The sequence below is a fragment of the Ictidomys tridecemlineatus genome, chromosome 10, assembly GCF_052094955.1.
Source record: "Ictidomys tridecemlineatus isolate mIctTri1 chromosome 10, mIctTri1.hap1, whole genome shotgun sequence".
NCBI lineage: Eukaryota > Metazoa > Chordata > Mammalia > Rodentia > Sciuridae > Ictidomys > Ictidomys tridecemlineatus.
In genome coordinates, this window is record NC_135486.1 from 11869630 (window position 1) to 11893485 (window position 23856).

The 23856-nt window shown below is 37.7% G+C and overlaps 1 protein-coding gene across 3 annotated transcripts in view; it reads right to left on the minus strand.

Annotated features, from left to right (window-relative positions):
* The window catches only part of Abl2 (ABL proto-oncogene 2, non-receptor tyrosine kinase), a 115620-nt gene extending 92017 nt beyond the window's left edge, over positions 1-23603 (minus strand). For 2 of the 3 annotated variants that reach the window (XM_078022382.1, XM_078022379.1), the window contains exon 1: positions 23151-23603. In XM_078022382.1, the coding sequence (XP_077878508.1) occupies positions 23151-23307 (157 nt within the window). In that variant the 5' untranslated portion in view covers positions 23308-23603. Of the gene's footprint in view, positions 1-6416; positions 6509-23150 lie in introns of all 3 variants that reach the window. The other variant, XM_078022380.1, reaches the window with a different exon arrangement.
* Between the last annotated feature and the right edge of the window lie 253 nt (positions 23604-23856).

The window sequence follows — 23856 nt, forward strand, 5'->3', positions numbered from 1 at the left end:
AACCCAGTGCCTCACACATGCTAGGCAAGCTCTCTACCACTGAGCTACAACCCCAGCCCCACAATTACATACTTCTATAAAGTAGAGAAGCTTAGCACATAGCAAGACACCAAAATGCAGTTTCACAAAGATAAAACCTTAAAAGTTTTGACTTACAAGTTTTTACTTCTTTAGACTCTAATTTTTAGTTTTATTCATTCTACCTACTACCCTAGACACAATTTAAAGCAAAAAAAAAAAAAAAAATCTACTCATCAGATGGTTCCACACAGAGGCTTCATATGAACATGGTAGTTTCCAGTTATTTGTGTATCTGATTGACTGCTGTGTCAGGGGATCCCAAGACCACCTCCAGCCTTGATGACTCACTAGGAGGTCTCAGAACTCAGCAAATAAGTGTACTCCTGGCTGTGAGTACACTTATGAGCAAAAGAATACAAAGCAAAATCAGCAAATGGAAAAGGCACATGGGACAAGTTTGAAGGAAACCAGGCACAGGCTTCAAAAAGTTTTCTCCTATAGAAGCATGTAGAACTCACTCAATTCCCCAGCAATACATATAAATATGAGTTTGGAGGTGGGGTGGAAGGATGGATGGATGGATGGATGGATGGATGGATGGATGGACGGACGGATAGACAGATCAATCAATCGATCAAACACATAAAATGTCTCCAAGAAGCTGGGTACGGTGGCACACACCTGTAATTCCAGCTTGGGAGGTTGATGCAGGAGGATCATGAGTTCAGAGCCAGCCTCAGCAAAAGTGAGGTAGAAAGCAACTCAGTGAGACCCTGTCTTTAAATAAAATACAAAATAGGGCTGGGGATGTGGCTCAATGGTCAAGTGCCCTTGAGTTCAACCCCCGGTACTCAACCACCCCCCACAAAAAAAAGTCTCCAAGGAAGCTCATTCGATACTTAGTACCCAAAGATTTTCTTGGGAGCCAGTCACATAAACATCCTCTGCCTATCTGGGCACAGAGGCAAACACCTGTAATCCTAGCTACTGGGTAGGATGAGGCAGGAGGATGGTAAATTCAAGGGCAGCCTAGGCAATTTAGTGAGATCTGGTCTCAAAATAAAAATTGTTTAAAAGGGCTGAGGATGTAGCTTAGAGGTAGAGTGCTTGCCTAGCAATGCTCAATGCCCTGGATTCAATCCCCAGTACTGGGGGGGGGGGGCGGGGGAAGAAAAAAGAAAGAGGGGAGTAGGGTGGGGTGGGGACGGAGGGTGAGAAAGAAAAGTCAAACTCCCAGAAAGAAAGCAGGGGTTAAAATAAACCACAATGTTTGTACAAACAGTTTAGGCATAATGAGCCACTCTTCATTTGGCGGAATAATGGGAACCCACCCAAAATCTGAGTTCCTAGATGTCAGCCAAGGGTCAACTTTCAAGCAGACCTCCCTAAGGATATGAATCTCAAGCCTGCTATGTTTGCTTTTTTTGTGCCTAATTGAGATGGTCCATTAGGAAGTAATGTGGGTTTTTTTTGTTTTTGTTTTTGTTTTTGGTGATCCCCATTTTCTGTCCAAAATGTGATGCTATTTACTGATATTTGTATTTGGTAAGTCAACTATTAATGCTCAACTCCTAAAAACTCCTACCAGTCACAAATATACTAAATATACTATGGGATGATTAAATTCAAAATTCTATATTTAAATAGAATGCCTTTAATATTTAAATATGATAAAAAAAATAATCACACTGGGATAGATATCATTCGATGCAATTTAATAAATAACACTGGCCATCTACATTGTATTTTTAAAAAAAAAACCTGATAACTGTTAATACTTTTTTCTTTTCTTTTTTGGTGCTAGGATTGAACCCAGGGCCTGTGCATGCGAGGCAAGCACTCTACCAACTGAGATATATCCCCAGCCTGTACATACTTTTTCTAAAAGGAAAAAAGTGTGAGTTAGTTCCAATATATTTCTATTTATTACCAGTTAAAATGTACATTTGCAAATTAGCTATTAACAATGTGGGAGTGCTATTCCTTTATAAATAACCACCTAAAATCTAGACAGGAAACCCACACTTCCTTCTTGAAAGAAATTAAACTGATGACATTTAAAAAGGAATAACATATAACCTTGCTGTCCTCCTCCACATTTGTGTTTTCAACAGTTAACAATGACTTAGACTAAGTATGTTCTGTTCAAAGGCCACATAAAAAATTAATATCACAATGATATTTCATTTCAGTTTAAAAAACAGGAAAGGACTTAAATGTCTATATACAAATTATCATCATCATCTCCGTTTTACAAATAAGGGCATTCAACTACAGCAATGTTAAGAAATTTACCCAAGTTCACAAAGCTAAGGAAATAGTAAAGACAAGATTCAAAGCCAGGTGGTTTAGCTCAAGTCTAGATCATTAACAGCAATGCTGTACTGCATATATAAAAGTATAAAAATTAAACAGTGTAATAATAGATCATAATTAAACAAGCAAATCAAGAGAACAGAATGGCTAGAAATGAAATCCAATGCACAGAGGATGTCAGTACAGGTTGAGCATACTTAATTTGAAATTCTCCAAAATCCCAAATGTTCACAAATCCAAAACTTCTATTTCATATTTTTGAAGCATTTCAGATTTCAAAATTTTTAATTAGTGATTCTCAATCTGCATAATATTCTAAAGTCCAAAAACCCCAAATTTGAAACACTTCTAGTCCCAAACATTTCAGAAAAGAATATTCACTCTATAAACAAAATGGTGGATAAAAGTTTATTCAAGGGCTGGATGATCGCTTAGTGGTAAAGTGACTGCCTAGCACACAGAAAGAGCTGGGTTCAATCCCCAGAGAGCAGGTGCGCAAGAGCACGCATACACACACACAGAGATGTATAAAGTTATTCAATAAATGGTTATTACAAAATCCCCATGCTCCTGCTGTCAACAATTCCAATTCCAGGCATTTATTCTTGTTTTTGTTTGTCTGTTTGGGGGGTATCAATTGTTCTATTTTTTGTTTTTGAGCAAGGGTCTCACTAAATTGTTCATGCTGGACTGGTTGTGATTCTCGCCTCAAACTTCCCAGTAGCTGGGATTACCACCACACCAAGCTTCTGAGGCATTTATTCTATAGCTATACTAGCACTTGTCTACAGTGATACACATTCCTCCTTAGAACATTGTAAACATCCTAATTTATAACCCATGTATACAATGAAATTCTATTATACACTAAAAAAAAAAAAGCAGGTTCTTTTTTTTTTTATTTGTACACAATACCTTTATTTTGTTTATCCGTCTTTATGTGGTGCTGAGGATCGAACCCAGGGCCTCGCATGTGCTAGGCGAGCGCTCTACCGCTGAGCCACAACCCCAGCCCCCCCTCAAAAAAAAACAGGTTCTTTATTTATAGACATGGAAAAATCTCCAAGATAAAGGGGGGAAAAGCAAGGTGCCAAACAATATACATAATATGTTATCATTGATCTAAAAGAAAAAAAGAGCCAGAGATATATATGCATAATACATTTCTGGAAACATAAAAAAAATAGTGATCTGAATTAAGATGGCTACAGGAAAAGAAGTTTTAGGAAAACTGTTACATATCTTTTGAATTTTTTTTTCTTTTTGGTATCAGGCATTGAACCCAGGGGGCACTTTACCACTGAGCTACATCCCACCTTTTTCTTTTTTTAAATTTTTTTAAACATTTATTTTTTAGTTGTAGGTGGACACAATATCTTCATTTTATTTTTATGTGGTGCTGAGGATCGAACCCAGTGCCTAATGCATGCTGGGCAAGTGCTTTTCCTCTGAGCCACAACATTTTTATTTTAGACAAGGTCTCACCAAATTGCTAAAACTAGCCTCAAACTCAAAATCCTCCTGTTTCAGCCTTCCAGAGTTGCTAGGATTACAGGCATGTGCATGCCACCATGCCTAGCATACCTTTTGGATTTTGAACCACTTAAATGTAGACTCTTCAGTAAATAAAATAATTTTTAAAAAATCATTTAGCAATAAGGATAAATGCAAAAAAAAAAAATACAGAGAGTTGTCATCATGAGCTGAGCTGAAAAACCATTATACTCCACAGACAAGCTGAAATGGAGAAAGCCAGCTGGAAGACAGGAAAATTGAACAGATGTACAGAGCAAGAGTTGCCAAAACCTTGTGGCCCCTGAATGAGAAAGGCGGGGTATGCAGTCTTATTTTCTAATAGCTTACCAGCTCCAGTTTCCAGCTATAAAATGATTCTTGTCAACAGAATGCCATGATCCTCAGTACACCCACATATAACATTACCTCCACTCACCTTCCGGACTTAGTTCCACTGGTTCTCTATTCCTTTTTATTTATTTATATATTTATTTATTTATTTCTTGTTTTAAGGCCCTGAAAACTGGATTTTTTCTATGTATAAGAATGAGAATGGAGGCTAGGGTTGTGGCTCAGTAGGAAAGTGCTTGCCTAGAAAGTGTGAAGCACTGGGTTCTGAATCCTTAGCACCACACAGAGACATATAAAATAAATTTATTATGTCTATCTACAACTAAAAACATTTTTAAAAAGAGAGTAAGAAGGTATTTTAGGATCAGAGAGCAAAGAAAGAAAGACTGTGATTTACCTAAGTAAAGTGGTGAACACATTCAATCAGAATGCTGGTTTGTAACAACACAAAGCAAAATTATATTTTATTTGTGCTATGAATGGATAATTATGAATGTAATGCACTCTACTATTGCCATGTACATAAGAAATAAATTTTAAAAAATTTTAAAAAGGCAAAGAAAAAAATTATATTTTATGTTTATCTACATATAAAGAAGCATAAAAATCTGATAATTAAGCCTAGGCACAGAACATACCTAAAGAAATTGTACTACTTTGTATTACGATCTCAAAATTACACGCCTTAACATCTTTCAGATTGTTTTCAATTATATTTAGAACTGCCTGAAAGTATTTTAACCAATAAAAATGAAAACGACTTTTAAAAAGTAATAACAGAAGGGCTAGGGTTGTAGCTGGGGTTGTGGTTATGGAGTGTTCATCTAGTATGCGCAAGGTGCTGGGTTCGATCCTCAGCACCAGATAAAAATAAATAAAGGCATTGTGTCCAACTACAACTAAAAAAAAAAAAAAAAAAGTAATAACAGAAACCAGGTTACACACACATGTAATCCTAACTAATCCAGAGGCTGAGGAAGGTGAATCATTCATTTGAGACCAGTATGGAGTATTTAGTAAGATCTTAACTCAAATTAAAAAGTAGTACCCCAAAACAACGGTAGATGACATGCCTACCATGCATGAGGCCCTGTTTTTTTTTTTTAAAGTAATAATAGCTATCACTGAGTATAATCTGCCATTCACACTCTAGGAATTTTACAATTATTTCTTGCAACAACTTTATGTAAAATTTTTACATTAGTCAGGAAAGTCATTCTATTAATCTCTTAAATATACCTTTAATTTTTTTTGTTTTTAGTTGTAGACAGACATATTATTATGTCTATTTATCTTTATGTGACGCTGAAGATCGAACCCAGAGCCTCACAGGAGCAAGAGAGGCGCTCTACCACTGAGCTACAACCCTAGCTCCTTAAATATACTTTTTTAAAGAAGTATTTTTCTACTAATAGTAATTATTTAGGTTTCTTTTATTAATATTTTAGATTTAAGTCCAAAAATAATGAGGCACAAAAACAGTATATGAAGACTAGTCTCAAAATGAAAAAGTCAGTTATTTATTAATCTTAATAAAGTGAATTATATTTGATTTTTCCTTTTATTATATTATGGTGAAGACTTTGTGAAAACAGTGTAACATCAGTACAGGATCATCTCCCTTAGGTGCAGCAGAGAACTGGGGAAACCACAAAACCTGAAGTCAAGCTCTGCTACTAGTCGTGTGGGTTTAAGTCAAGAAATAATTTCTTTCAGCCAAATATTTTTGTCTGAAAAAAAACAGAAAATATGTACGGATCCTAGAGTTAATTTCAGGATTAAATAAGATAGACTAATGCATCTGGCACACAAGCACCCAACCCTTAAACCATCATTCTACTATTAGACATAATAATTAAGAGCATAATTTTTGGAAATACACATATCTCATTTTGAGATCCACTTTCATAACTTACTGTATGGATTAAATAAAATAATTAAAGTCTGCAGCACAGTTGGTACATAAGTACTCAATAAATATTGTTATATAATAATAGTACCAAAAAAAACCCAGATGCCAATAAAAGATAACTGGAAACTGTATCTAGAAAACAAGGTTGGATCCCAATTTTTCTGTGCTCTATGACTGGGTTCTGGGGATACCACCCCAAAACACAGCAACTTGGTATCTAAAGAAATAGCAGAAGGAGGAAGTTCTCTCTGACCTTCTCCCACCTTTCTATCTTGAAGCAGAACATAAAAAGAAATCTGACCTTCCTGTCTGAAGCAGATCATAAGGCCCTCCTTCCAGAGGTTCCTCTATACTTCATTCCTCTATACCAAAAGGAAAGGCATGCCTTTATATCTGAAGATACAAGAACAATGAAAAGAATCTGAACCAAAGGTCTTGTAACTTAGTTTGTTATCATCAATTGATTCTCCCTTTGTTCAATTACAGTTCTACACAACTGTCTAATTTTAATCAAACATAAACATTAAATTACATTCATGGGCTGGGGCTGTGCTCAGCAGGAGAGCACTTGCCTAGCATGCATGAGGCACTAGGTTTAATCCTCAGCACCACATAAAAATAAATAAAATAAAGGCATTCTGTCCATCTACAACTACAAAAAAATAAAATTACACCTATTTCTGTTTCTCTGGGCCTGCATTTCTGAAGGACTCAGTGTCACATATACCTAAAACAAATTTGTATGCTTTTCTCTTGTTATTCTGTTAGAACAGTCTCAGCCATGAACAGGGATGAGTGAGGGAAAGATTACTTTTTCTCCCCTCATCTACTCTATATATACATGGCCACTTGTTTCAACTCTCCAAGTATCAGTCTACCTGTCTATAAATCAAGTGTATTAGAATATACTATTCCTAATGTCTCTTCCAGTTCTAAATTTTTACACCTAGGCCTATGCCACCAAAATCATAAATTGTATCTTAAAAACAACCAACATACTGGGGCTGGGGTTAAGGCTCAGTAGAGCATTTCCACACTAGCCTAGCACATGCAAGGCCCTGGGTTTGATCCTCAGCACCACATAAAAATAAATAAATAAAATAAAGGTATTGTGTCAATTACAACTAAAAAATATTTTTTAAAAAACCCAACACCCTTACACATATATATACACTCACTCTTAGGATTTAAAAAACAAACCAGTGGGAGATTCAGAGAAATGCAGACAATTGTCAAAAATGGTAAGCTCTATAATTCCAGTGAAAGATTTCAAGTAGTAAAAAACATTTTCAAAACAAATAAATAATCTTATTATTTATTTATCTATTTTTGACACTGAGGATTGAACCCAGGGACACTAAGCTACATCCCCAGTCCTTTTTATTTTTTATTTTGAGACAGGGTCTTGCTAAGTTGCTGAGGGTCTCCTTAAGGTGCTGAGGCTGGCCAGGAACTTGTGATTCTCCTGCCTCAGCCTCCTGAGTCACTGGGATTATAGGTGTGTGTGCCATTGCAATCAGCTAAGAAAAAATAAGTTAAAAAGGAACATCCAAACTAGGGATTTTTAGCACAGTGGTAGAACACTTGCCTAGCATGTGCAAGGCCCTGCATTCAATCCCAGCACTGCTAAAAAAATAAATAAATAAATAAAATTCCAACTATTATGAAAAATAAGTGTTGAATTTCGGAAGTATCTACCCAGCCTCCTAAAGATTCTTCCAAAATGTCCTCACACAGTAGAGACTATAGCACTCAAATACATTCTAGGTTACTGGTTCTCAGCCGAGTTAGTTTTACTGCTATACAAACATCTGGCAATATCTGGAGACATTTTAGTTTGTCAAAACTGGGCAGGAAATGCTACTGAAACTTAGTTGAGGCTAGGATGCTACTCAATATTCTATGATACACAATACAGTCCCCACAACATATATTCATTAAACCCAAAAATCTCAATAACATCGTAGAGGCTGAGAAACCCTGTTAATAGATGAGGTGACCAACAATCACAGTGACACTCCTGGAAACTTGGAGCTAAAACTAAGAAATTAATGTTTTTCATATAGACTGTCCTCTTCATCAGCGTAGAGGGTTAAAAAAATGGGAAGTATGATATGAACTGAAGGTCTGAGAGAAGAATAAAATAAGCAAACAGAAGCCAAAACAAGAGACAGAAAATAAATACTGGCTGAGTTTCTAGTGGTCTTTGACTTCCTATTTCTGGATAGGCCTAGCTGCATTCCTGTCCTTGAGACCCTGAGCTCCCACTATCATGTAAGTTTTCTATGTATTACACAAGCTGGAGTTGGTCTCCACCCAGAGAAAATCACTGAGGTAGAAGAGTCAACTTCTACAGAATATAAACAGCTCAACACAAGCAGAAATTAATCTGATGACATTTAACAATGAAAAACCAACTCTGAAGTCCAGAAAAGAGATCAATGAAAATTAATTTACAAATATAAGGCTATTGGAGAAAATATTAAAAGGCAAATAACAGCGTAAATCAGAGAAATAATGAAAATGTCTTGAATAGAAAGATAACCAAAATCTAAAGACACAGGTGTAAAAATTCAATATAACCCTGTTTAAGACAGACTTCTCAAATATCTACAAAAAAATAAAATAAAATTACATAAGCTCTTAAAATTTTAAGAGGAATAATTTTAGCTGGGTGTCAAAAGTCTGTAATTCCAGTGGCTCAGGAGGCTGAGGCAAGAGAATCACAAGTTCAAAGCCAGCCTCAGCAATTTAGAGAGGCCCTAAGCAACTTAGCAAGACCCTGTCTCAAAAGAAAAAAAGAAAAAAATGACAAGGGATATTGCTCAGTGCTTAAATCCCCCTGGATTAAATAATCCCCAATACCTCCCAAAATAAGGGAGGGGGAATGATTTTAAAGAATAAAAAGGATAAAATGAAAAGATTCCATACAATGCCAAGAAGAAAGAAGAAATAATATTAAATATAAAAAGATAAACACAAGCTCAGACTTGAGGAAACAGCTTGACAGAATATTAGCTCAACGCTGAAGCCACCTTGACGACCGCGCCCATGGCCAAGATTAATGAAGACAGTTAATAATTTCAAGAAACGGAAAACTTGAAACAATTTTGTCCAAGAACTTATAAAAGCATTAAAGTTTTCTCAAATAGCAGGGTTAATTATAGAACAAAATAAAGACAGGAGTTCATAAAGTTTCATTTAAAGTCTTAAAAGTACATCTAGGCTAAAAACAATTAAATTTGCCTTTATTCCACAGTACATGTACTGTGGAATAAAGGCAAATTTAAAATAATTTTTTACAAATCAATGACAAGAAAATCTCAGGTCAGTTCAAAGCATGCACTGTAACATGCCAGGTATAATATCCCTGAGCACACAACAAAGAAAACTGCCCTCTCCCTATTTGCTAAATATATCAATTCATTTAAATATTTATTGTCTACTGCATACACAGCAATGTTAAAAGTTCAGGAAAATGGTACATGCCTAATTCCAGCAACAAGGGAAGTTGAGGAAAGAGGATTACAAGTTTGAAGCTAGTCTCAGCAACTTAGTGAGATTCTTACTCCAAATGAAATGAAAGGGCTAGGGATGTAGCTCAGTGGTAGAGTGTCCCAAGGTTCAATCCCCAGTGCTGAAAAAAAAAAGTACTGGAACTACAAGACCAACTTCCTGCTCTCACAGAGTTTTTATTATCTAAAGCACCATTGTTCAACAGAAACATAATCAAGTCACATGTCACTTTACATTTTCTAGTAACTGTATTAAATTTTTAATTCATAAGATTAATTTTAATAACACTTTAAATGGGAGCTGAAGGTATATCTTTTTTTAGAGAGAGAGAGAGAGAGAGAGAGAGAATTTTTTAATGTTTATTTTCCAGTTTTCGGGGGACACAACTTCTTTGTTTGTATGTGGTGCTGAGGATCGAACCCGGGCACACGCATGCCAGGCGAGTACACTACTGCTTGAGCCACATCCCCAGCCCCTGAAGGTATAGCTTAGTGGTAGAACACGCGCTTAGCATTCATACAGCCTTGGGTTCAATCTCTAGCACAAAAAAAAAAGAAAAAACTATACATACACCTTTTTTATTCTGATATATCCAAACCATAATATGTAATCACTTTAAAAAATTAATGTAGCACTTTACATTCATTTTCTTCATACTGTTTTTGAAATTGTGTGTATGTGTTTTGAGACAGGATTGCTCAGACTGACTTGGAACTTGTGATCCTCCTACTTCAGTCTCCCAGTACCTAGGAGTACAGGCACGCAATACTATGCTTGGCTTCAATACTTATATTACTTATCAATTAGGATAAGAGACATTTAAAGTGCTCAATAGCCATAGTGGCTAGTTGCTGATATACCAGACAATGCCAATATGAAGGGACATGGACAGGTGCTGCTGTTTTGTTTGGTTTTTCACTTTAAACCTTGTTATATTGACTTTTTAAATTGCCTATATGCCTAAAAAATGTCTACATGGCTAATAAAAATAACTAAAAAAAAGTTTTCCAGTCAGAATAGAACTTCAAGCACCTCCTCTATGCAAAATTGGAAACAATCTCTCAGTATGAAAAATTCTAAATAAACAGCGAAATCCTACATCAATATGAATTTCTACATATTTATATACCATAAATGCCATGTATAGTAAAAAAAAATTGGAAGAACATAGTATGGTATAGAATTCGTATAAATCTTTCAAATAAACAATATTATATACTGTGACACACATCATAAATATTTATGTATGAAATAAATTTAACTGTATGGAAGAGAAGGATAAACAATATCAGGGAAGCGTTAACCTTAGGGTAGGAAGAGAGAAGAATGGGTTTAAGCAGCAAAGGTTGCTCAAATTTCTCTAATATGTTCTTTTTCTAAAAAAGCTACAAAATATTAACATTTTTTAAACCTGAATGGTTATTCCTTTTACCTTATATGCTATGCTTTTCTTATGTTTGAAATATTTCCTTTTAAAAATATAATTTCTTGGGGCTGGAGGTGTAGCTCAGTGGTAGAGCACTTGCCTTGCATGCGTGAGGCACTGGGTTCGATCCTGAGCACCACATAAAAATAAATACAATAAAGTTAAAAAAATACAATTTCTTTACATACTAAAACAGATTTTATAGAGTTTACACATAATCAGAAAATTAACTTCTGATAAACACAGAAAGATTAACTTACAATAATAACAAAAATTATAAAACACCCACAAAAAACCCTAACAAGAAAGGTTCAAAAATAATATGAAGAGTATTAAAAATCTTTAACTGAAGGACAAAGAATTGCCTGGACTGGCAAAGGAGATAATGTCCTTTGACATAAGAACACAATAATGCAACCATGTCATCCCCTAAATAACCTATGATTATGATCACTATCAAAATCCCATCAAGATTTCCAAACTTAGTAACCTAACTCTAAAGATTTTTTGGAAGATATGAGATGCAGCAACATCCAAATAAATTTTTCAAAAGAACGCCATGACTCATGAGCTAGTCAGATAAACACAAACTATGTAGGCTTATAATAACTAAAACAGGCCAGGTGTGATGGTGTGTGCCTATAATTCGAGCAACTCTAGAGGCTGAGACAGAAGGTAAAAAGTTCAAGGCCAGCCTTAGCAATTTAGAGAGACCCTGTCTCAAAAAAAAAAAAAAAAAATACTAGGGATGTAGCTCAGTGCTAAAGTGCTCTTGGGCTCAGAAACAAAATAAATAAGACAAGCATGCAAACAATATGCAAGAGACAGATCAATGGAATGATACAATTTTTACAAGGCCTGTAACCTATTCTCATATGTTCATACGAGAATTTAATGTAGGTAAATAGGCTCTTAGTGGAGACTTGATGGACTACTCACTCATTAGTATTAGTGCAGGAGAAAAAAAAACATCAAGTTGGTTCCAACCTCAAACATACATAAATTTCAAACAGATTCAAATTAGAGATAAAAGGGAAAAAAAATACCAGGGTTAGGGGTGTAGCTCAGTAGTACACTACTTGCTCAGCATTTGTGAGGCCCTGGTTTCAATTCCTAGCACAGGAAGAGGAGGAGAAGGAAGAGGAAGTAGAGGAGGAGGGTGGTGAGGAGGAAAAAAGGCCAGAAGAAAGATTTTTTGAAAATTAAATCTTATAAACAAATATTCATCAATAAGGAAGTAACCAAATATAGTCAGAACATAAATAATTATAAGGGTATCAAAAAGAATGAGAAATCTATACATAGTGATATAGAAAGGTCTTCCAAACATGTCAAATACAAAACCGAATTCAGGGAGAAAATTCATATGGCTGTATTTATAAAACTTCAAGAGAAACATACTCATTTTATACACACACACACACACACACACACACACATACCCACACACACACACACATTCTGAAAAACACTCAAACCATGAACAGTAGTTTCCTTTAATAAAAGAATATGTATGGGGAGTAGTGATATCAAAGGGGACTTCCATGGCGACTTTATGTGCCTCTGCACTGTTAAGAATTATTTTTTTTTCTATTTTAAGAATTTAACCTTTATTTATTTGTTTTTATGTGGTGCCGAGGATCAAACCCAGTACTTCACATGTGCTAGGCAAATGCTCCAAGAATTGTTTTTCACACTGAGATCTTTGTAAATTATTATGCAGTCAGACATGCAAATTTCAAAATTAATCCAAGAAAGCTATGAAACAAAAACCTTCAGTATCAACCTTTCTTTTCAGTGAGGAACAGATGGGTGATACAAACTGTACTTGTTAGTACTGTTAGCTTTAAGAAAATGTTTCCTTAGTAATTACCTGGAACCACAGAATGCTAAGTGGCAATCTTCAATCATATCTCAATATTGCTACTTTAATTTGCTGGAGTTAGCATATAAAGAGGAATATGTTAACAAAATTGTATGGGCACATACCACTTATCTATTAAGTTACAGAACATTTTCTTTGGCCTTGTCCACATCAAGTAAAAGGTTTTTAAACCCTTCTCCTGGACAGCAAACCCAGGAATACAAATGACTGGGCCCACTGATCAACAGCCAAGGCTGGCAGAGTTCACTATGGAGGAGCCTGGAGTACCATCACACAGCCTCAGCAAATTTACAGCACAAAGCAAAGTGGAGAAATGCCCAAAGTTGTTCTCAGTTCTTGAAGCAATAGAGTTTAAAATGGGTATACTATTATGTTTAATGTGTACTTATCATGCGTTTACTTGAGTGAAAGACCAGTCAAAAACAATATTCAGGAAATTTTCTTATTAATAATAATGACCACATATTGAAATTATGCACACAAATAAAAAAAAGACAGTGATCAGAAACCAAGAGATACTATACAGAATATCACATTTTCACACACAGGGACACGCAAAACCTTTTAGATTTTTAAATAAGGATGTTCATCAAAATCTCTCTGAGCAGTAACATTCTTCTGGACAGCAGTTCTGTCTAAATTAAACCTAAAAATTCTCTCAGAGATGTTAACATGAACAATTAGTCCAGAAGAAATGAACACGAAATAAAGAAAGTGTTTAGGAGTTTTAACTAAAAATTTTTTTTTTAATTCTCCCACCACCTAAAAATAAAAAGATCATTAGAAATCATGTATTATAATAACAAACTAAATATATCACTTTAAGGGGGTGGAGTTGTGGCTCGGGGCAGAATACTCGCCTAGCCATGTGGGAGGTCCTGGGTTCCATCCTCAGCACCACATAAAAATAAATAAAGTGATTTATTTAAGTGGTTAATATTGATTCCAATACGTTTATTAGAGTACTTCATTTTTAATATTAACATTCTGTACAATAATACCCCTCCCCACAAATACCTCAGAAGCTCCTACATCTAAATATTCTGATATCAAGAGAAGAAAATAAGAAAACTAGTGAGTTTTTATGTAAAATTTTACTAACTAGACATACTGTTATTTAAAATGTTTTTCAGGGGCTGGGGATGTGGCTCAAGTAGTAGCGCGTTCGCCTGGCATGCGTGCGGCCCAGGTTCGATCCTCAGCACCACATACCAACAAAGATGTTGTGTCTGCCGAGAACTAAAAAATAAATATTTAAAAAAAAAATAAAATAAAATAAAAATTAAAAATAAAATAAAATGTTTTTCACTGACACTATTATAGAAATATATAAAAGATATATAAATGTTAAATTAGGAAAAAAAACTGTTCCAAAATTACTCAAGAGTATTTACTATGTAGCAGGTATTATGTGAAGGATAGAGGACAAAGAAATCAATCCTTACAACCCAGTATCTCAGAATCCAAAAGCTATTCACACAAATATATCTATGCAATCAATACCTGTAAGCACACAATATTACTAGTTATTATTTATTTAAAAAGCTTTCTACCATCATGGTATACTGATGAAATTAGAGAGCACAGGTAACTAATATTGTATACTCTTTTCTACATTCATAAAGAAACATAGCTTAGGGCTGAGGATATAGCTCCGTTGGTAGAGTGGTTGCCTAGTATACACAATGCCCTGGGTTCAATCCCCAGCACAAGAAAAAGAAAAGGAAAATGGCTAAGTATATCCATTCTCCTATAGTAGCCCAATATAATATCACTGACATCTACAAATCTTTGTGTGGATAAAACCCAAGGTATCATGCACACTAAGCATACTGTCTCTGAGATACACTCCCAGTCCCTATAAGTCTTCTTGATAATTTTCTTTAAAAAACCAAAAGGATAAAATAAGTTTTAACCTGGGGGAGGGGTTTATGTAAGTCTTCAATAATATTAGTAACCCTAAGCCTAGAAATTAAGATAGTAGGTAAATGTTACCATGAATTCCCAAATAGCTGTAGTGTGTACTGCTCTCTTCAGTACAATAGCACATATATATGTCTCAATTCATAGTCACAGACTATACAGTTTTAACCCTTGACCACCATTCTGAAAACTTCATCACTGGTCTCAAGAGCGATGAGGTAAAAATCTTTGTACATACATGTATATATGTGCACACATACACAAATACATATAAACTACAAAAGTAACAAGTACCATTATATACCAAAACCATAGAATCATAGATATCCCAATTTCTTTGGTACCCAAACTTTTTCAATTTGGGCAAATAGGGTTTTATGAGGTTTGAGTTAAAAATTGGATATAAAATACTTAGAACATGCCAGGTAATAAATGTCAATTATTTCATCACTTCATTCTTCCAAGAACTAAATGAAGCCCACAGTACTGTAGCACAAGTCTGCCAGCAGAACCTTACGTTCCCTACCTTTCCTTTTCTTGATGACTCCAGAGTCTTTCAAAAGTACATCTTTCAACATATGAACTTTTAGAGATAAACCACAAATGGTGGTAAAAGAGAGTGGTCACTTACATGCAGACACTAGACTTGGAACAAATGAAATTTTGCACTAGCTTTTAGTAGAGAATCAGTACATTATGTTTTCTGACAATATCTAAGTCACTTTTGATCCATTACACTTTTTCATCTCCCATTACCAACAGCTTTCAAAGTATGGTCCCAGACAGCTGCCCTAGCAACACCGGGAAATTCTGTCAAAAATAAGAATTCTCGCCAGGCACCCTAGGCACATGACACACACCTATAATCCCAACTATTTGGGAGGCTAAGTCAGGAGGATCTCAAGTTCAAGGCCAGTCTCAGCAACTAAGCAAGACCCTGTCTCAAAAATAAAAAGGGTTGGGAATGCAACTCAGTAGCAGAGCACCTCTGGGTTCAATAGGAAGGAAGCAAGGAAGGGAAGGAAAAAAGCAAATTCTGAAGACCCTCCTTAGACCCAAATCAAAACTCCTGAGGTGGCACCTAACAATCTATGTTTTAACAAGCTCTCCATGCTAAAGTGGCACTGTCAAATTTCCTATTCTAGGAAAAAAAAATCCAATGAGATTGGTGAGGCTCTTAAGCATTTTGAAATCTCTACACAAGGAGTACCATATTGATAAAATGTCCAATTTGACAACTTCAAGAATACAAAAGTCCTACTACCACAAGCTTCTAATAAGAAACTTTACAACCAGAGATAAAAATAATAAGGGGGCAAACAAAACAAAAGGTCTCCAGGGATAGCAAATGAGGGTTATAGTATACATCATAAGTTTTTATCTGCAAAAAAAGTCATTAAATTTAACTAGCAAATCGATGTCAGCTTAGAATGAGGTTCCTATCAACTTCACAATTATGATGGCCAGTTCCTGGTTCAACTCTCAAAAGTGGAAAAAAAAAAAAACACTTATGAGAACCATGAACTACTTATTCTTGGCCACCCAACCCCTGTAACAATTGTCTTGAAATGATATCAATTATCTTCAGGCAGATCTAAAGTGATTTCAAATTCTCAAAATTCCCCTACCTTTTTGCTGCTTTCTGAAAGCCCTCAAATAACCAAAGTTACTTAAAGTGGAGAGAAAATAAAGACTTAAAATGTAAATGCTAAGGTGCTCCTACATTTCAGTCTGCAGTCATAACCATATCAGTACTTTAGAAGTTTACAAAACACTTTCACATACAACTCATTTAATATTCATACTCGTCTTGGAAGTAAATAACAACAACAAAATTGCTACTTATTGAGCACTAGTGCCTGGCACTTCCTAAAGAGTCTTAAATATTTCATTAAATTCTTTCAACAATCTGCTGAGTTGGAGTAATAAACCATATACCAATGTGACACAAGGCAGGATCTGAATCCAATTCTATTTAATTCTAAAATCCACTTTCTCCAAATCTTTACATAATGGCAAGACTCTGAGGAAAAAAACTGATTTCAGTTCCAGTTCTATCACTTAACAGCACTGTGAACTTGGGAAGTCACCTAGTTCTCCTAACTCATTCACCTAAAAAATGGGAAGATTAAGACCTGCCTCTGGGCTGGGGATGTGGCTCAAGCGGTAGCGCGCTCGCCTGGCATGCGAGCGGCCCGGGTTCGATCCTCAGCACCACATACCAACAAAGATGTTGTGTCCGCCGAGAACTAAAAAATAAATATTAAAAATTCTCTCTCTCTTAAAAAAAAAAAAAAAAAAGACCTGCCTCATCTATTTTATGCTGTGCTTGTTAATGTCAAATTAGAAGAAATAAAAAATCTTCATAAACTCTTAAAAAGCTACTCAAATATTATCATCATTCTTTATTCTGAGAACAAATGAAAAGGGGGAAAAAAACATACAAAGGGGGCTGGGGATGTGGCTCAAGTGGTAGCGTGCTCGTCTGGCATGCGTGCGGCCCGGGTTCGATCCTCAGCACCACATACAAAGATGTTGTGTCTCTGCCAATAACTAAAAAATAAATATTAAAAAATATCTCTCTCTCTCTCCCCACCCCCCTCTATCTCTCTCTTTAAAAAAAAAAATATATTTGCCACCTTTGAGGGATTTGAGGCTTGGAAATCAGAGGGTGGTAAGATTTTTTTTTTTTTTAAAGAAAAAAGAAAAAAAAAAAACATACAAAGGGGGAAGACAGACCCTCACAGAGACTTAATAATTTTATGAGTGCTTAATGTCAATTGGGCTATAATAAAGAACCTGTACCACAATTTATTTTGTCACTTCACCAAAATTACAGACACAACTATACATTTGTAACAGTGATTTAGAGGTTGATAAGAATCTAAGAGCTGATTTCTTTTTTTAAATTATAGTTTTCAAGTCTGGCAGTAGAGCTTAGTAGTAAAAACGCTTGCTTAGCATGTGCTGGGTTCAATCCCTAGAATGACTAAAAATTTAAATTAAAAAATTTAAATAAAATTTAGTTTTCTTAAGAATTAGTGAACACTGCCAGGCACTGTAGCCTACAAGCCTGTAATCCCAACTACTCAGGAAGCTGAAGCAGGAAGATTCCAAGTTCCAGGCCAGCCTCAGCAATTTAGGGAGACCCTAGCCCCCCCCCCCCAAAAAAATGGCTAGGGATGTAGCTTAGTGGGTAGAATGTGCCAAGGTCCTTGGTTCAATCTCTACTACAGGAGGGGGAAAGAAATAGATTTGGTGACCACTATAGTAGGCTGTCATATCTTTTTAGAATATCATTTTCAACCTGGGGTGCCTATATCTTTCATAGATTCAAAAGAAAAAAAATCAGGTGACTTTAAATAATGAGTTTGATTAAGAGAAATTTTTAATTCAGACTCTCATAACTTGGTTTATTTTTACTAGAACTTTCAGAAAATGAGAAGAAAATAAAATTAAAGTGAAATCTTTCCGCTGTCTAAAAGTTATGTCATATGTTCACTGGTCGCAGTATCATACACCTGTAATCCCAGGAGGTTAAAGAAAGAGGTACAAGTTCAAGGCCAGCTTCAATTTAGCAAGGCTGTCTCAAAATAAAAAAGAGGACTAGGAATGCAGCACAGTGGTAAAGTGCCCCTAGGCTCAATCCCTAGTACTGCAAAAAATAAACAAAAACCTACACATAAGCTCAAGAGCCTGTCAGACCTGGCCTGGTGGTGCACACCTGTAATTCCAGCTACTGGGGAGGCTGAGGAAGGAGGATCACAAGTTCAAAGCGAGGATCAGCAACTTAGTAAGACTTTCTCTCAAATTTTAAAATAAAAATAAAAGGGCTAGGAATGTGGCTCAGTGGTAGAGTGTTCCTGCATTCAATCCCCAGTACAAAAAAATAAAAAATAAAAAAAGACTGTCAGACCTAACTTTCATAATGAAGTTACATGTCAATATCTCAACATTGCAAACAAGACAGTGATTTATACACTACTTCTAGGGTCTAGATTTTTTTCACTTATGTCAAATGGTATATCCAATGAGGAGCTTTTGAATCTCATTTATTCATTCAATTCAGAATCTTCCCTGTTTCTAAGTAGTAATTATCAAATAAGGATAGTTTTTACCACCCACCAGACCCTAGGATTTAGCAATGACTGGACAATTTCTTTTGTTTGTTTGGTCCAAGGATTGAACCCAGGGGCATTTTGTTACTGAGCTTCATCCCCAGCCCTTTTTATTTTTTATTTTGAGACAATTCGCTAAGTTACTTATGGCCTCCCTATATTGCTGAGGCTGACTTGTGATCCTTCTGCCTCAGCCTCCCGAGCCACTGGGATTACAGGCCTGTGTCACTGCAATCAGCAAATGGAGACATTTTTGCTTGTATGTGAGAAGCCAAAGTGAATGCTGATGGCATCAGTAGTGCCAGAGATGCTAAATAAATATCCCACAATGCTCAGGACAGACCCCTAATACAAATTTTCAGCCTAAAATGTCAATACTGTCAAGGTTAATAAACCCTGATCTATAGAAAAGTTTTTGAATACTCATCTAAGACAGTACCAATTATACCTTTGTTTTCTATATTATTTGTTAATTACATTCTTTTCATACTATCTTTGACAACAAACTTATCCTATTCCCATCCTTTCAATCAGCTTCCAATTTCTAAACTTGTCAATAAAATCACCATCATCCTAGTTAGCCAGGTTCAAAACCATGGTATAACTTTTTGACTCATTCCTGTTTTTTTTTTTAATATTTATTTTTTAGGTGTAGATGAACACAATACAATACCTTTATTTTTATGTGATGCTGAGGATCGAACCTGGGTCCCGCCCGTGCTAGGCAAATGCTTTACCACTAAGCCACAATCCCAGACCATCATCCCTATTTTTAACAATAATATCAGTAGTAGTAGTAATAGTAGTAATGGAAGCAGCTAACACATGGTGAGCTCTTAATATGTGCCAGGCACAATTCTAAGCAATTTGAATATAGAAACTCATAATTCTAGGTATTATTATTATCCCCATTTTACAAATTGAGAATCAAAGGAATAAAAGTTAAATAATTTGCCCAAAGCCACACAACTGAGTCAGGTTTTAAGTCCAAGCAGAATGGCTCCAGAGTTCATGCCTTTAACAAAATCTCTGAAACAGTCTCTCTTCTTTCTTCCTCTAGATCAAATCATGAGGGCTTGAACTGTAGCTCAGTGGTGGAGTGCTTGCCTAGCATGTGCTAGGCACCAGCTCAAGTCTCAGCACCGCATATAAATAAAATAAAGGTCCATCAATAACTAAAGAAATATTTTTTTTAAAAATCATGAAGGTAAGGATTCTGTTATGGTTTACAACATCATCCCCAGAGCCCAGTAAATAGATAAATGAATGAATTGTCCCCTGAACTACACCTCCTGTAGCCACTGCTTCCAAATCCACTGCCTTCAACAAGGTCAGCATTTCATACTTGGGTCTATTGAGAGCTCTTATAAACTAGCCAATCAGTAAAACTGATAAAAACTTCTCCAGATTTCCCATAACCCAGTCCAATTGAGCTATTCAAAGTTTTCTTCCTACTACTTCTCAATTAGAATCATAAAACTGTAAAGAAGCAAAAGGCATCTATTAGATAAAGAAATTCAATGATGGTGACTAAGTCATCCAGCCAGGTAGAGACAAAATCTGAACTTGACACTTTCAATTTTTGTTCTCTGATTTTGTTTCCACCAACTCATAGGTTATTCACTCCTGACAGATGTTTCTCCTCACTATCCCATCAACAAATTAGGTCCATTCCCATTGTTCCTGTTCAAGATGTTTCTACTGCCCAGCCTGCCCTCTTTTTCCTGCTCCACAGATCCAAATCCTGTCCATCCTTCAAAATCTCTTTGTATTCCATTCTTCACGACTTCCTCCTTTTCTGAAAATCTTAGGTCCTGAATAAGACACCAGAGGAACAAGATCACTGTTGCCCACTGGGTCAAGTTTAATGCATAGTAACACTTTCTATAATGAAGCAAAGGACTTTTCCCCTAAAAACTATTAATTCATTTTTTCTTGTGTTTTAGGAAGTGAATTCAATAAAGACTAACTCATCTAGCACCCACATAAAATATTCAGATATTTTATGAAGGGATGCTGGAGCACATCTTTAATATTAGACATGTAAAACTTGGATGGCACCAAACCACCTATAACTCCTCCATTACAAAACAGCAGTTTAGGCCGGGCATGGTGGTGCTCTCCTGTAATTCAGTGACTTAGGAGGCTGAGGCAGGAAAATCACAAGTTTGGGGCCAGCCTAAGCAACCTGGTAAGACGCTGTCCCCAAAATAAAAATAGAGAAAGGGTTGGGGATAAAGTGCCCCTGGGTTCAATCTCCAGTACAAAAAAAGAAACAACAGGTTATTTATTTAGAAGTTTAAATACTTCTGACTACAGAACGTTCTGGCACAATTCACCTGGTAGCCATAGATTCTCAGACTCATCTCTCTTTGCATGGTACCACCCATCATTATATCCTCCAAAATTGCATTTCTAATGAATAGTTCACACTTTTTTCTTCTTCTTCCCTAACCTGTGTAGTATAGAACACCCTGCCTCCTTTAGACTTTATTTTCTATATGCATCCTCACTGAAACTCCAATTTGCTACTTCTCATCCAATTTCAATTATCAGTCCTTTCTATAGAAGTCATATCTATATCTCCAGCCCCCCCTTAGGTTTTGGGGTACCTACCCATAAAGATCAATTTTGTTTTCTCCCCTCCACTACTCTTCCATCCTCTAGAAAAGTGGTCTCAAAAGTATTGTTGAAAACATGCAAAAGGATCCACTGAATTGCAGGGGGGGGGGGATGGACTTTTTCTCTTTTTTTGCAGTACTAAGGCGTTAACTTCATGCGTGCCTGTTAAGCGTCTGCTACTGAGCTACATTCTCAGTCCTTTTTTGTACCTTTATTTAAGACAGGATCTCACTAAGTTGCCCAGGCTGGCTTTGAACACACAACCCTCCTGCCTCAGCCTCCAGGGTAGCTGGGATTACAGGCATGCACCACCACCTGGCCTTAAAACTCTTGTTATTCATAGTAGTGCTGCTGGGGTTTGAACCCAGGGCCCCTCACATGTTAAGCATGCACTCTACCACTGAGCTGCACCCCCAGGTCTATATTTATTTTTTTTCTTTTTTGGCACTGGGGATTGAACCCAAGAACACTTTAGCACTGAGCTACATAACCAATCCTTTTTTATTTTGAGACAGGTTCCTGCTAGGATGCTGAGAGCCTCAATAAATTAGAGGCTAGCCTCGCACTTGTGATCCTTCTACTTAAAGTCTCCTCAGTCACTGGGATTAAAGGCATGCACCACTGCAACTAGCCATCTCATTCTATATTCCTCTAAATGTTTATAAGTTATGTAATATATAATGAAAACACAAATTATTAGAGAGCATGCTCTAATTTTTGCTAAGACCGTATGACATAAGTGTTTGGAGACACTCTTCTAAAAATACAGAAATAAGGCAAAATAGGTCCCAGATTACATAGAGAATATATGCGTGTATGTATGTACATGCATACACACACATACAGACACACAAACTCTTGTTCACAGCCACAAAACCCAAATCATGCCCACCAACTCACAGCCCCTGCCAACCATATCAGAATCATGTGTCCTACTCGAAGGCGCAGAACATGTGTATGGTCTGGAAAAGCCCTTCATTTCTAGTTTGAAAAGCAAAACAAAAATGTCAAAAATGATGAGATGCTTCCCTTACTTTTCCTACAGAAGGATATGTTCACAGTTCACCACTCTGACGCTGCTCATTGCCTGATTTCTACACATAACCTTATATGCCACAATCTCCTAAGATTCAGTCCTATTCCCCAATCCCTTGGGGCACAACTCCGCCTCCCATGCTAACAACCGGTTTACCCTCCCATCTCCCAGACTCATCTCCTACCTCCCTTGCCTTTCCCTCCCCCGGGGATACCATCCACAGTCCTCCAGCTCCACCGCCCCCGTCCCACGGTAGAGGACAGCCCATACACGGTGCCTAAGCCCACGGCTCTCCTCCGCCCCCAGGAGCTGCCAGCCAGGCTGGAGACGGGAGGGGGAGGGGTGTGACTCGCCTCCCGTGACTGGCCCAGATGGCAGCGGATTCCGCCCCCTCTCTCGGGCACCCCTCCACCCCTGAACCCCCAGGGCTGCCTGTCCGCCTCCCACCCCGCCCCGACCCCACCCCCGGCCTCCCCCACGCCCTCGCGTCGGCTCCCGGACACACTCACCATGCTGGGTGAAGATATTGAAGCCGGTCTCCGTGGTGCGCCCCGCCGGGTCCCGCCTGCGGCCCGAGGGCCTGGCTGCACTGCTGCCCCGAATCCCGCGCGGCTGGGGCTGCTGGAGCCCCGGAGCCTCCCCGACGCGGCCCACCTGCTGCCCCATCCCTGCTCTTGCGTACTCCCGCGCCCCCGCCGACCCCTGGTCACATTCCTCTTCGGCTCCGGCCTCGGGCTCCAGGCGCGGCTCCGGCCTCTCCCGCCCAGCCCAGACCCGGGGCCCGGCCGCCGGCGGCTCCGCGCCGGGACTCCTCACGGCAGCCGCCGCGCTACCTCTCGGCTACTCAGAGATTCTCCTTCTCCCTCCCCCTCCGGCGGCTCCGCGCCCCCAACGCCGCCGCCGCCATCTTTAAACCACCGAGCACTGGGCGAGCGTGGGACAGAGCGTCCCCCGCCCGCCCAGTCACCGCCGCTACCCGGAGGGCGGACCTCCCGCCGGCCCCGCCCCCGAGACTGCCGCGCAGGGGGCGCCCGGGTCCCACCTCGTCCGCTCGTCTGCGGCGGCTGAGAGCTACGGGTCTCTGGGTCCCTCAGCCTCCCACGTCCAGCTGCACAACCTACAGCCTTTCGGGGTTGGAAGGTCTCTGGCCTGCCCTGTCCCACCTCCACCTGTCAAATCAGAGCAGGGCTGAGTGCCCACCACATGCGCATCTCC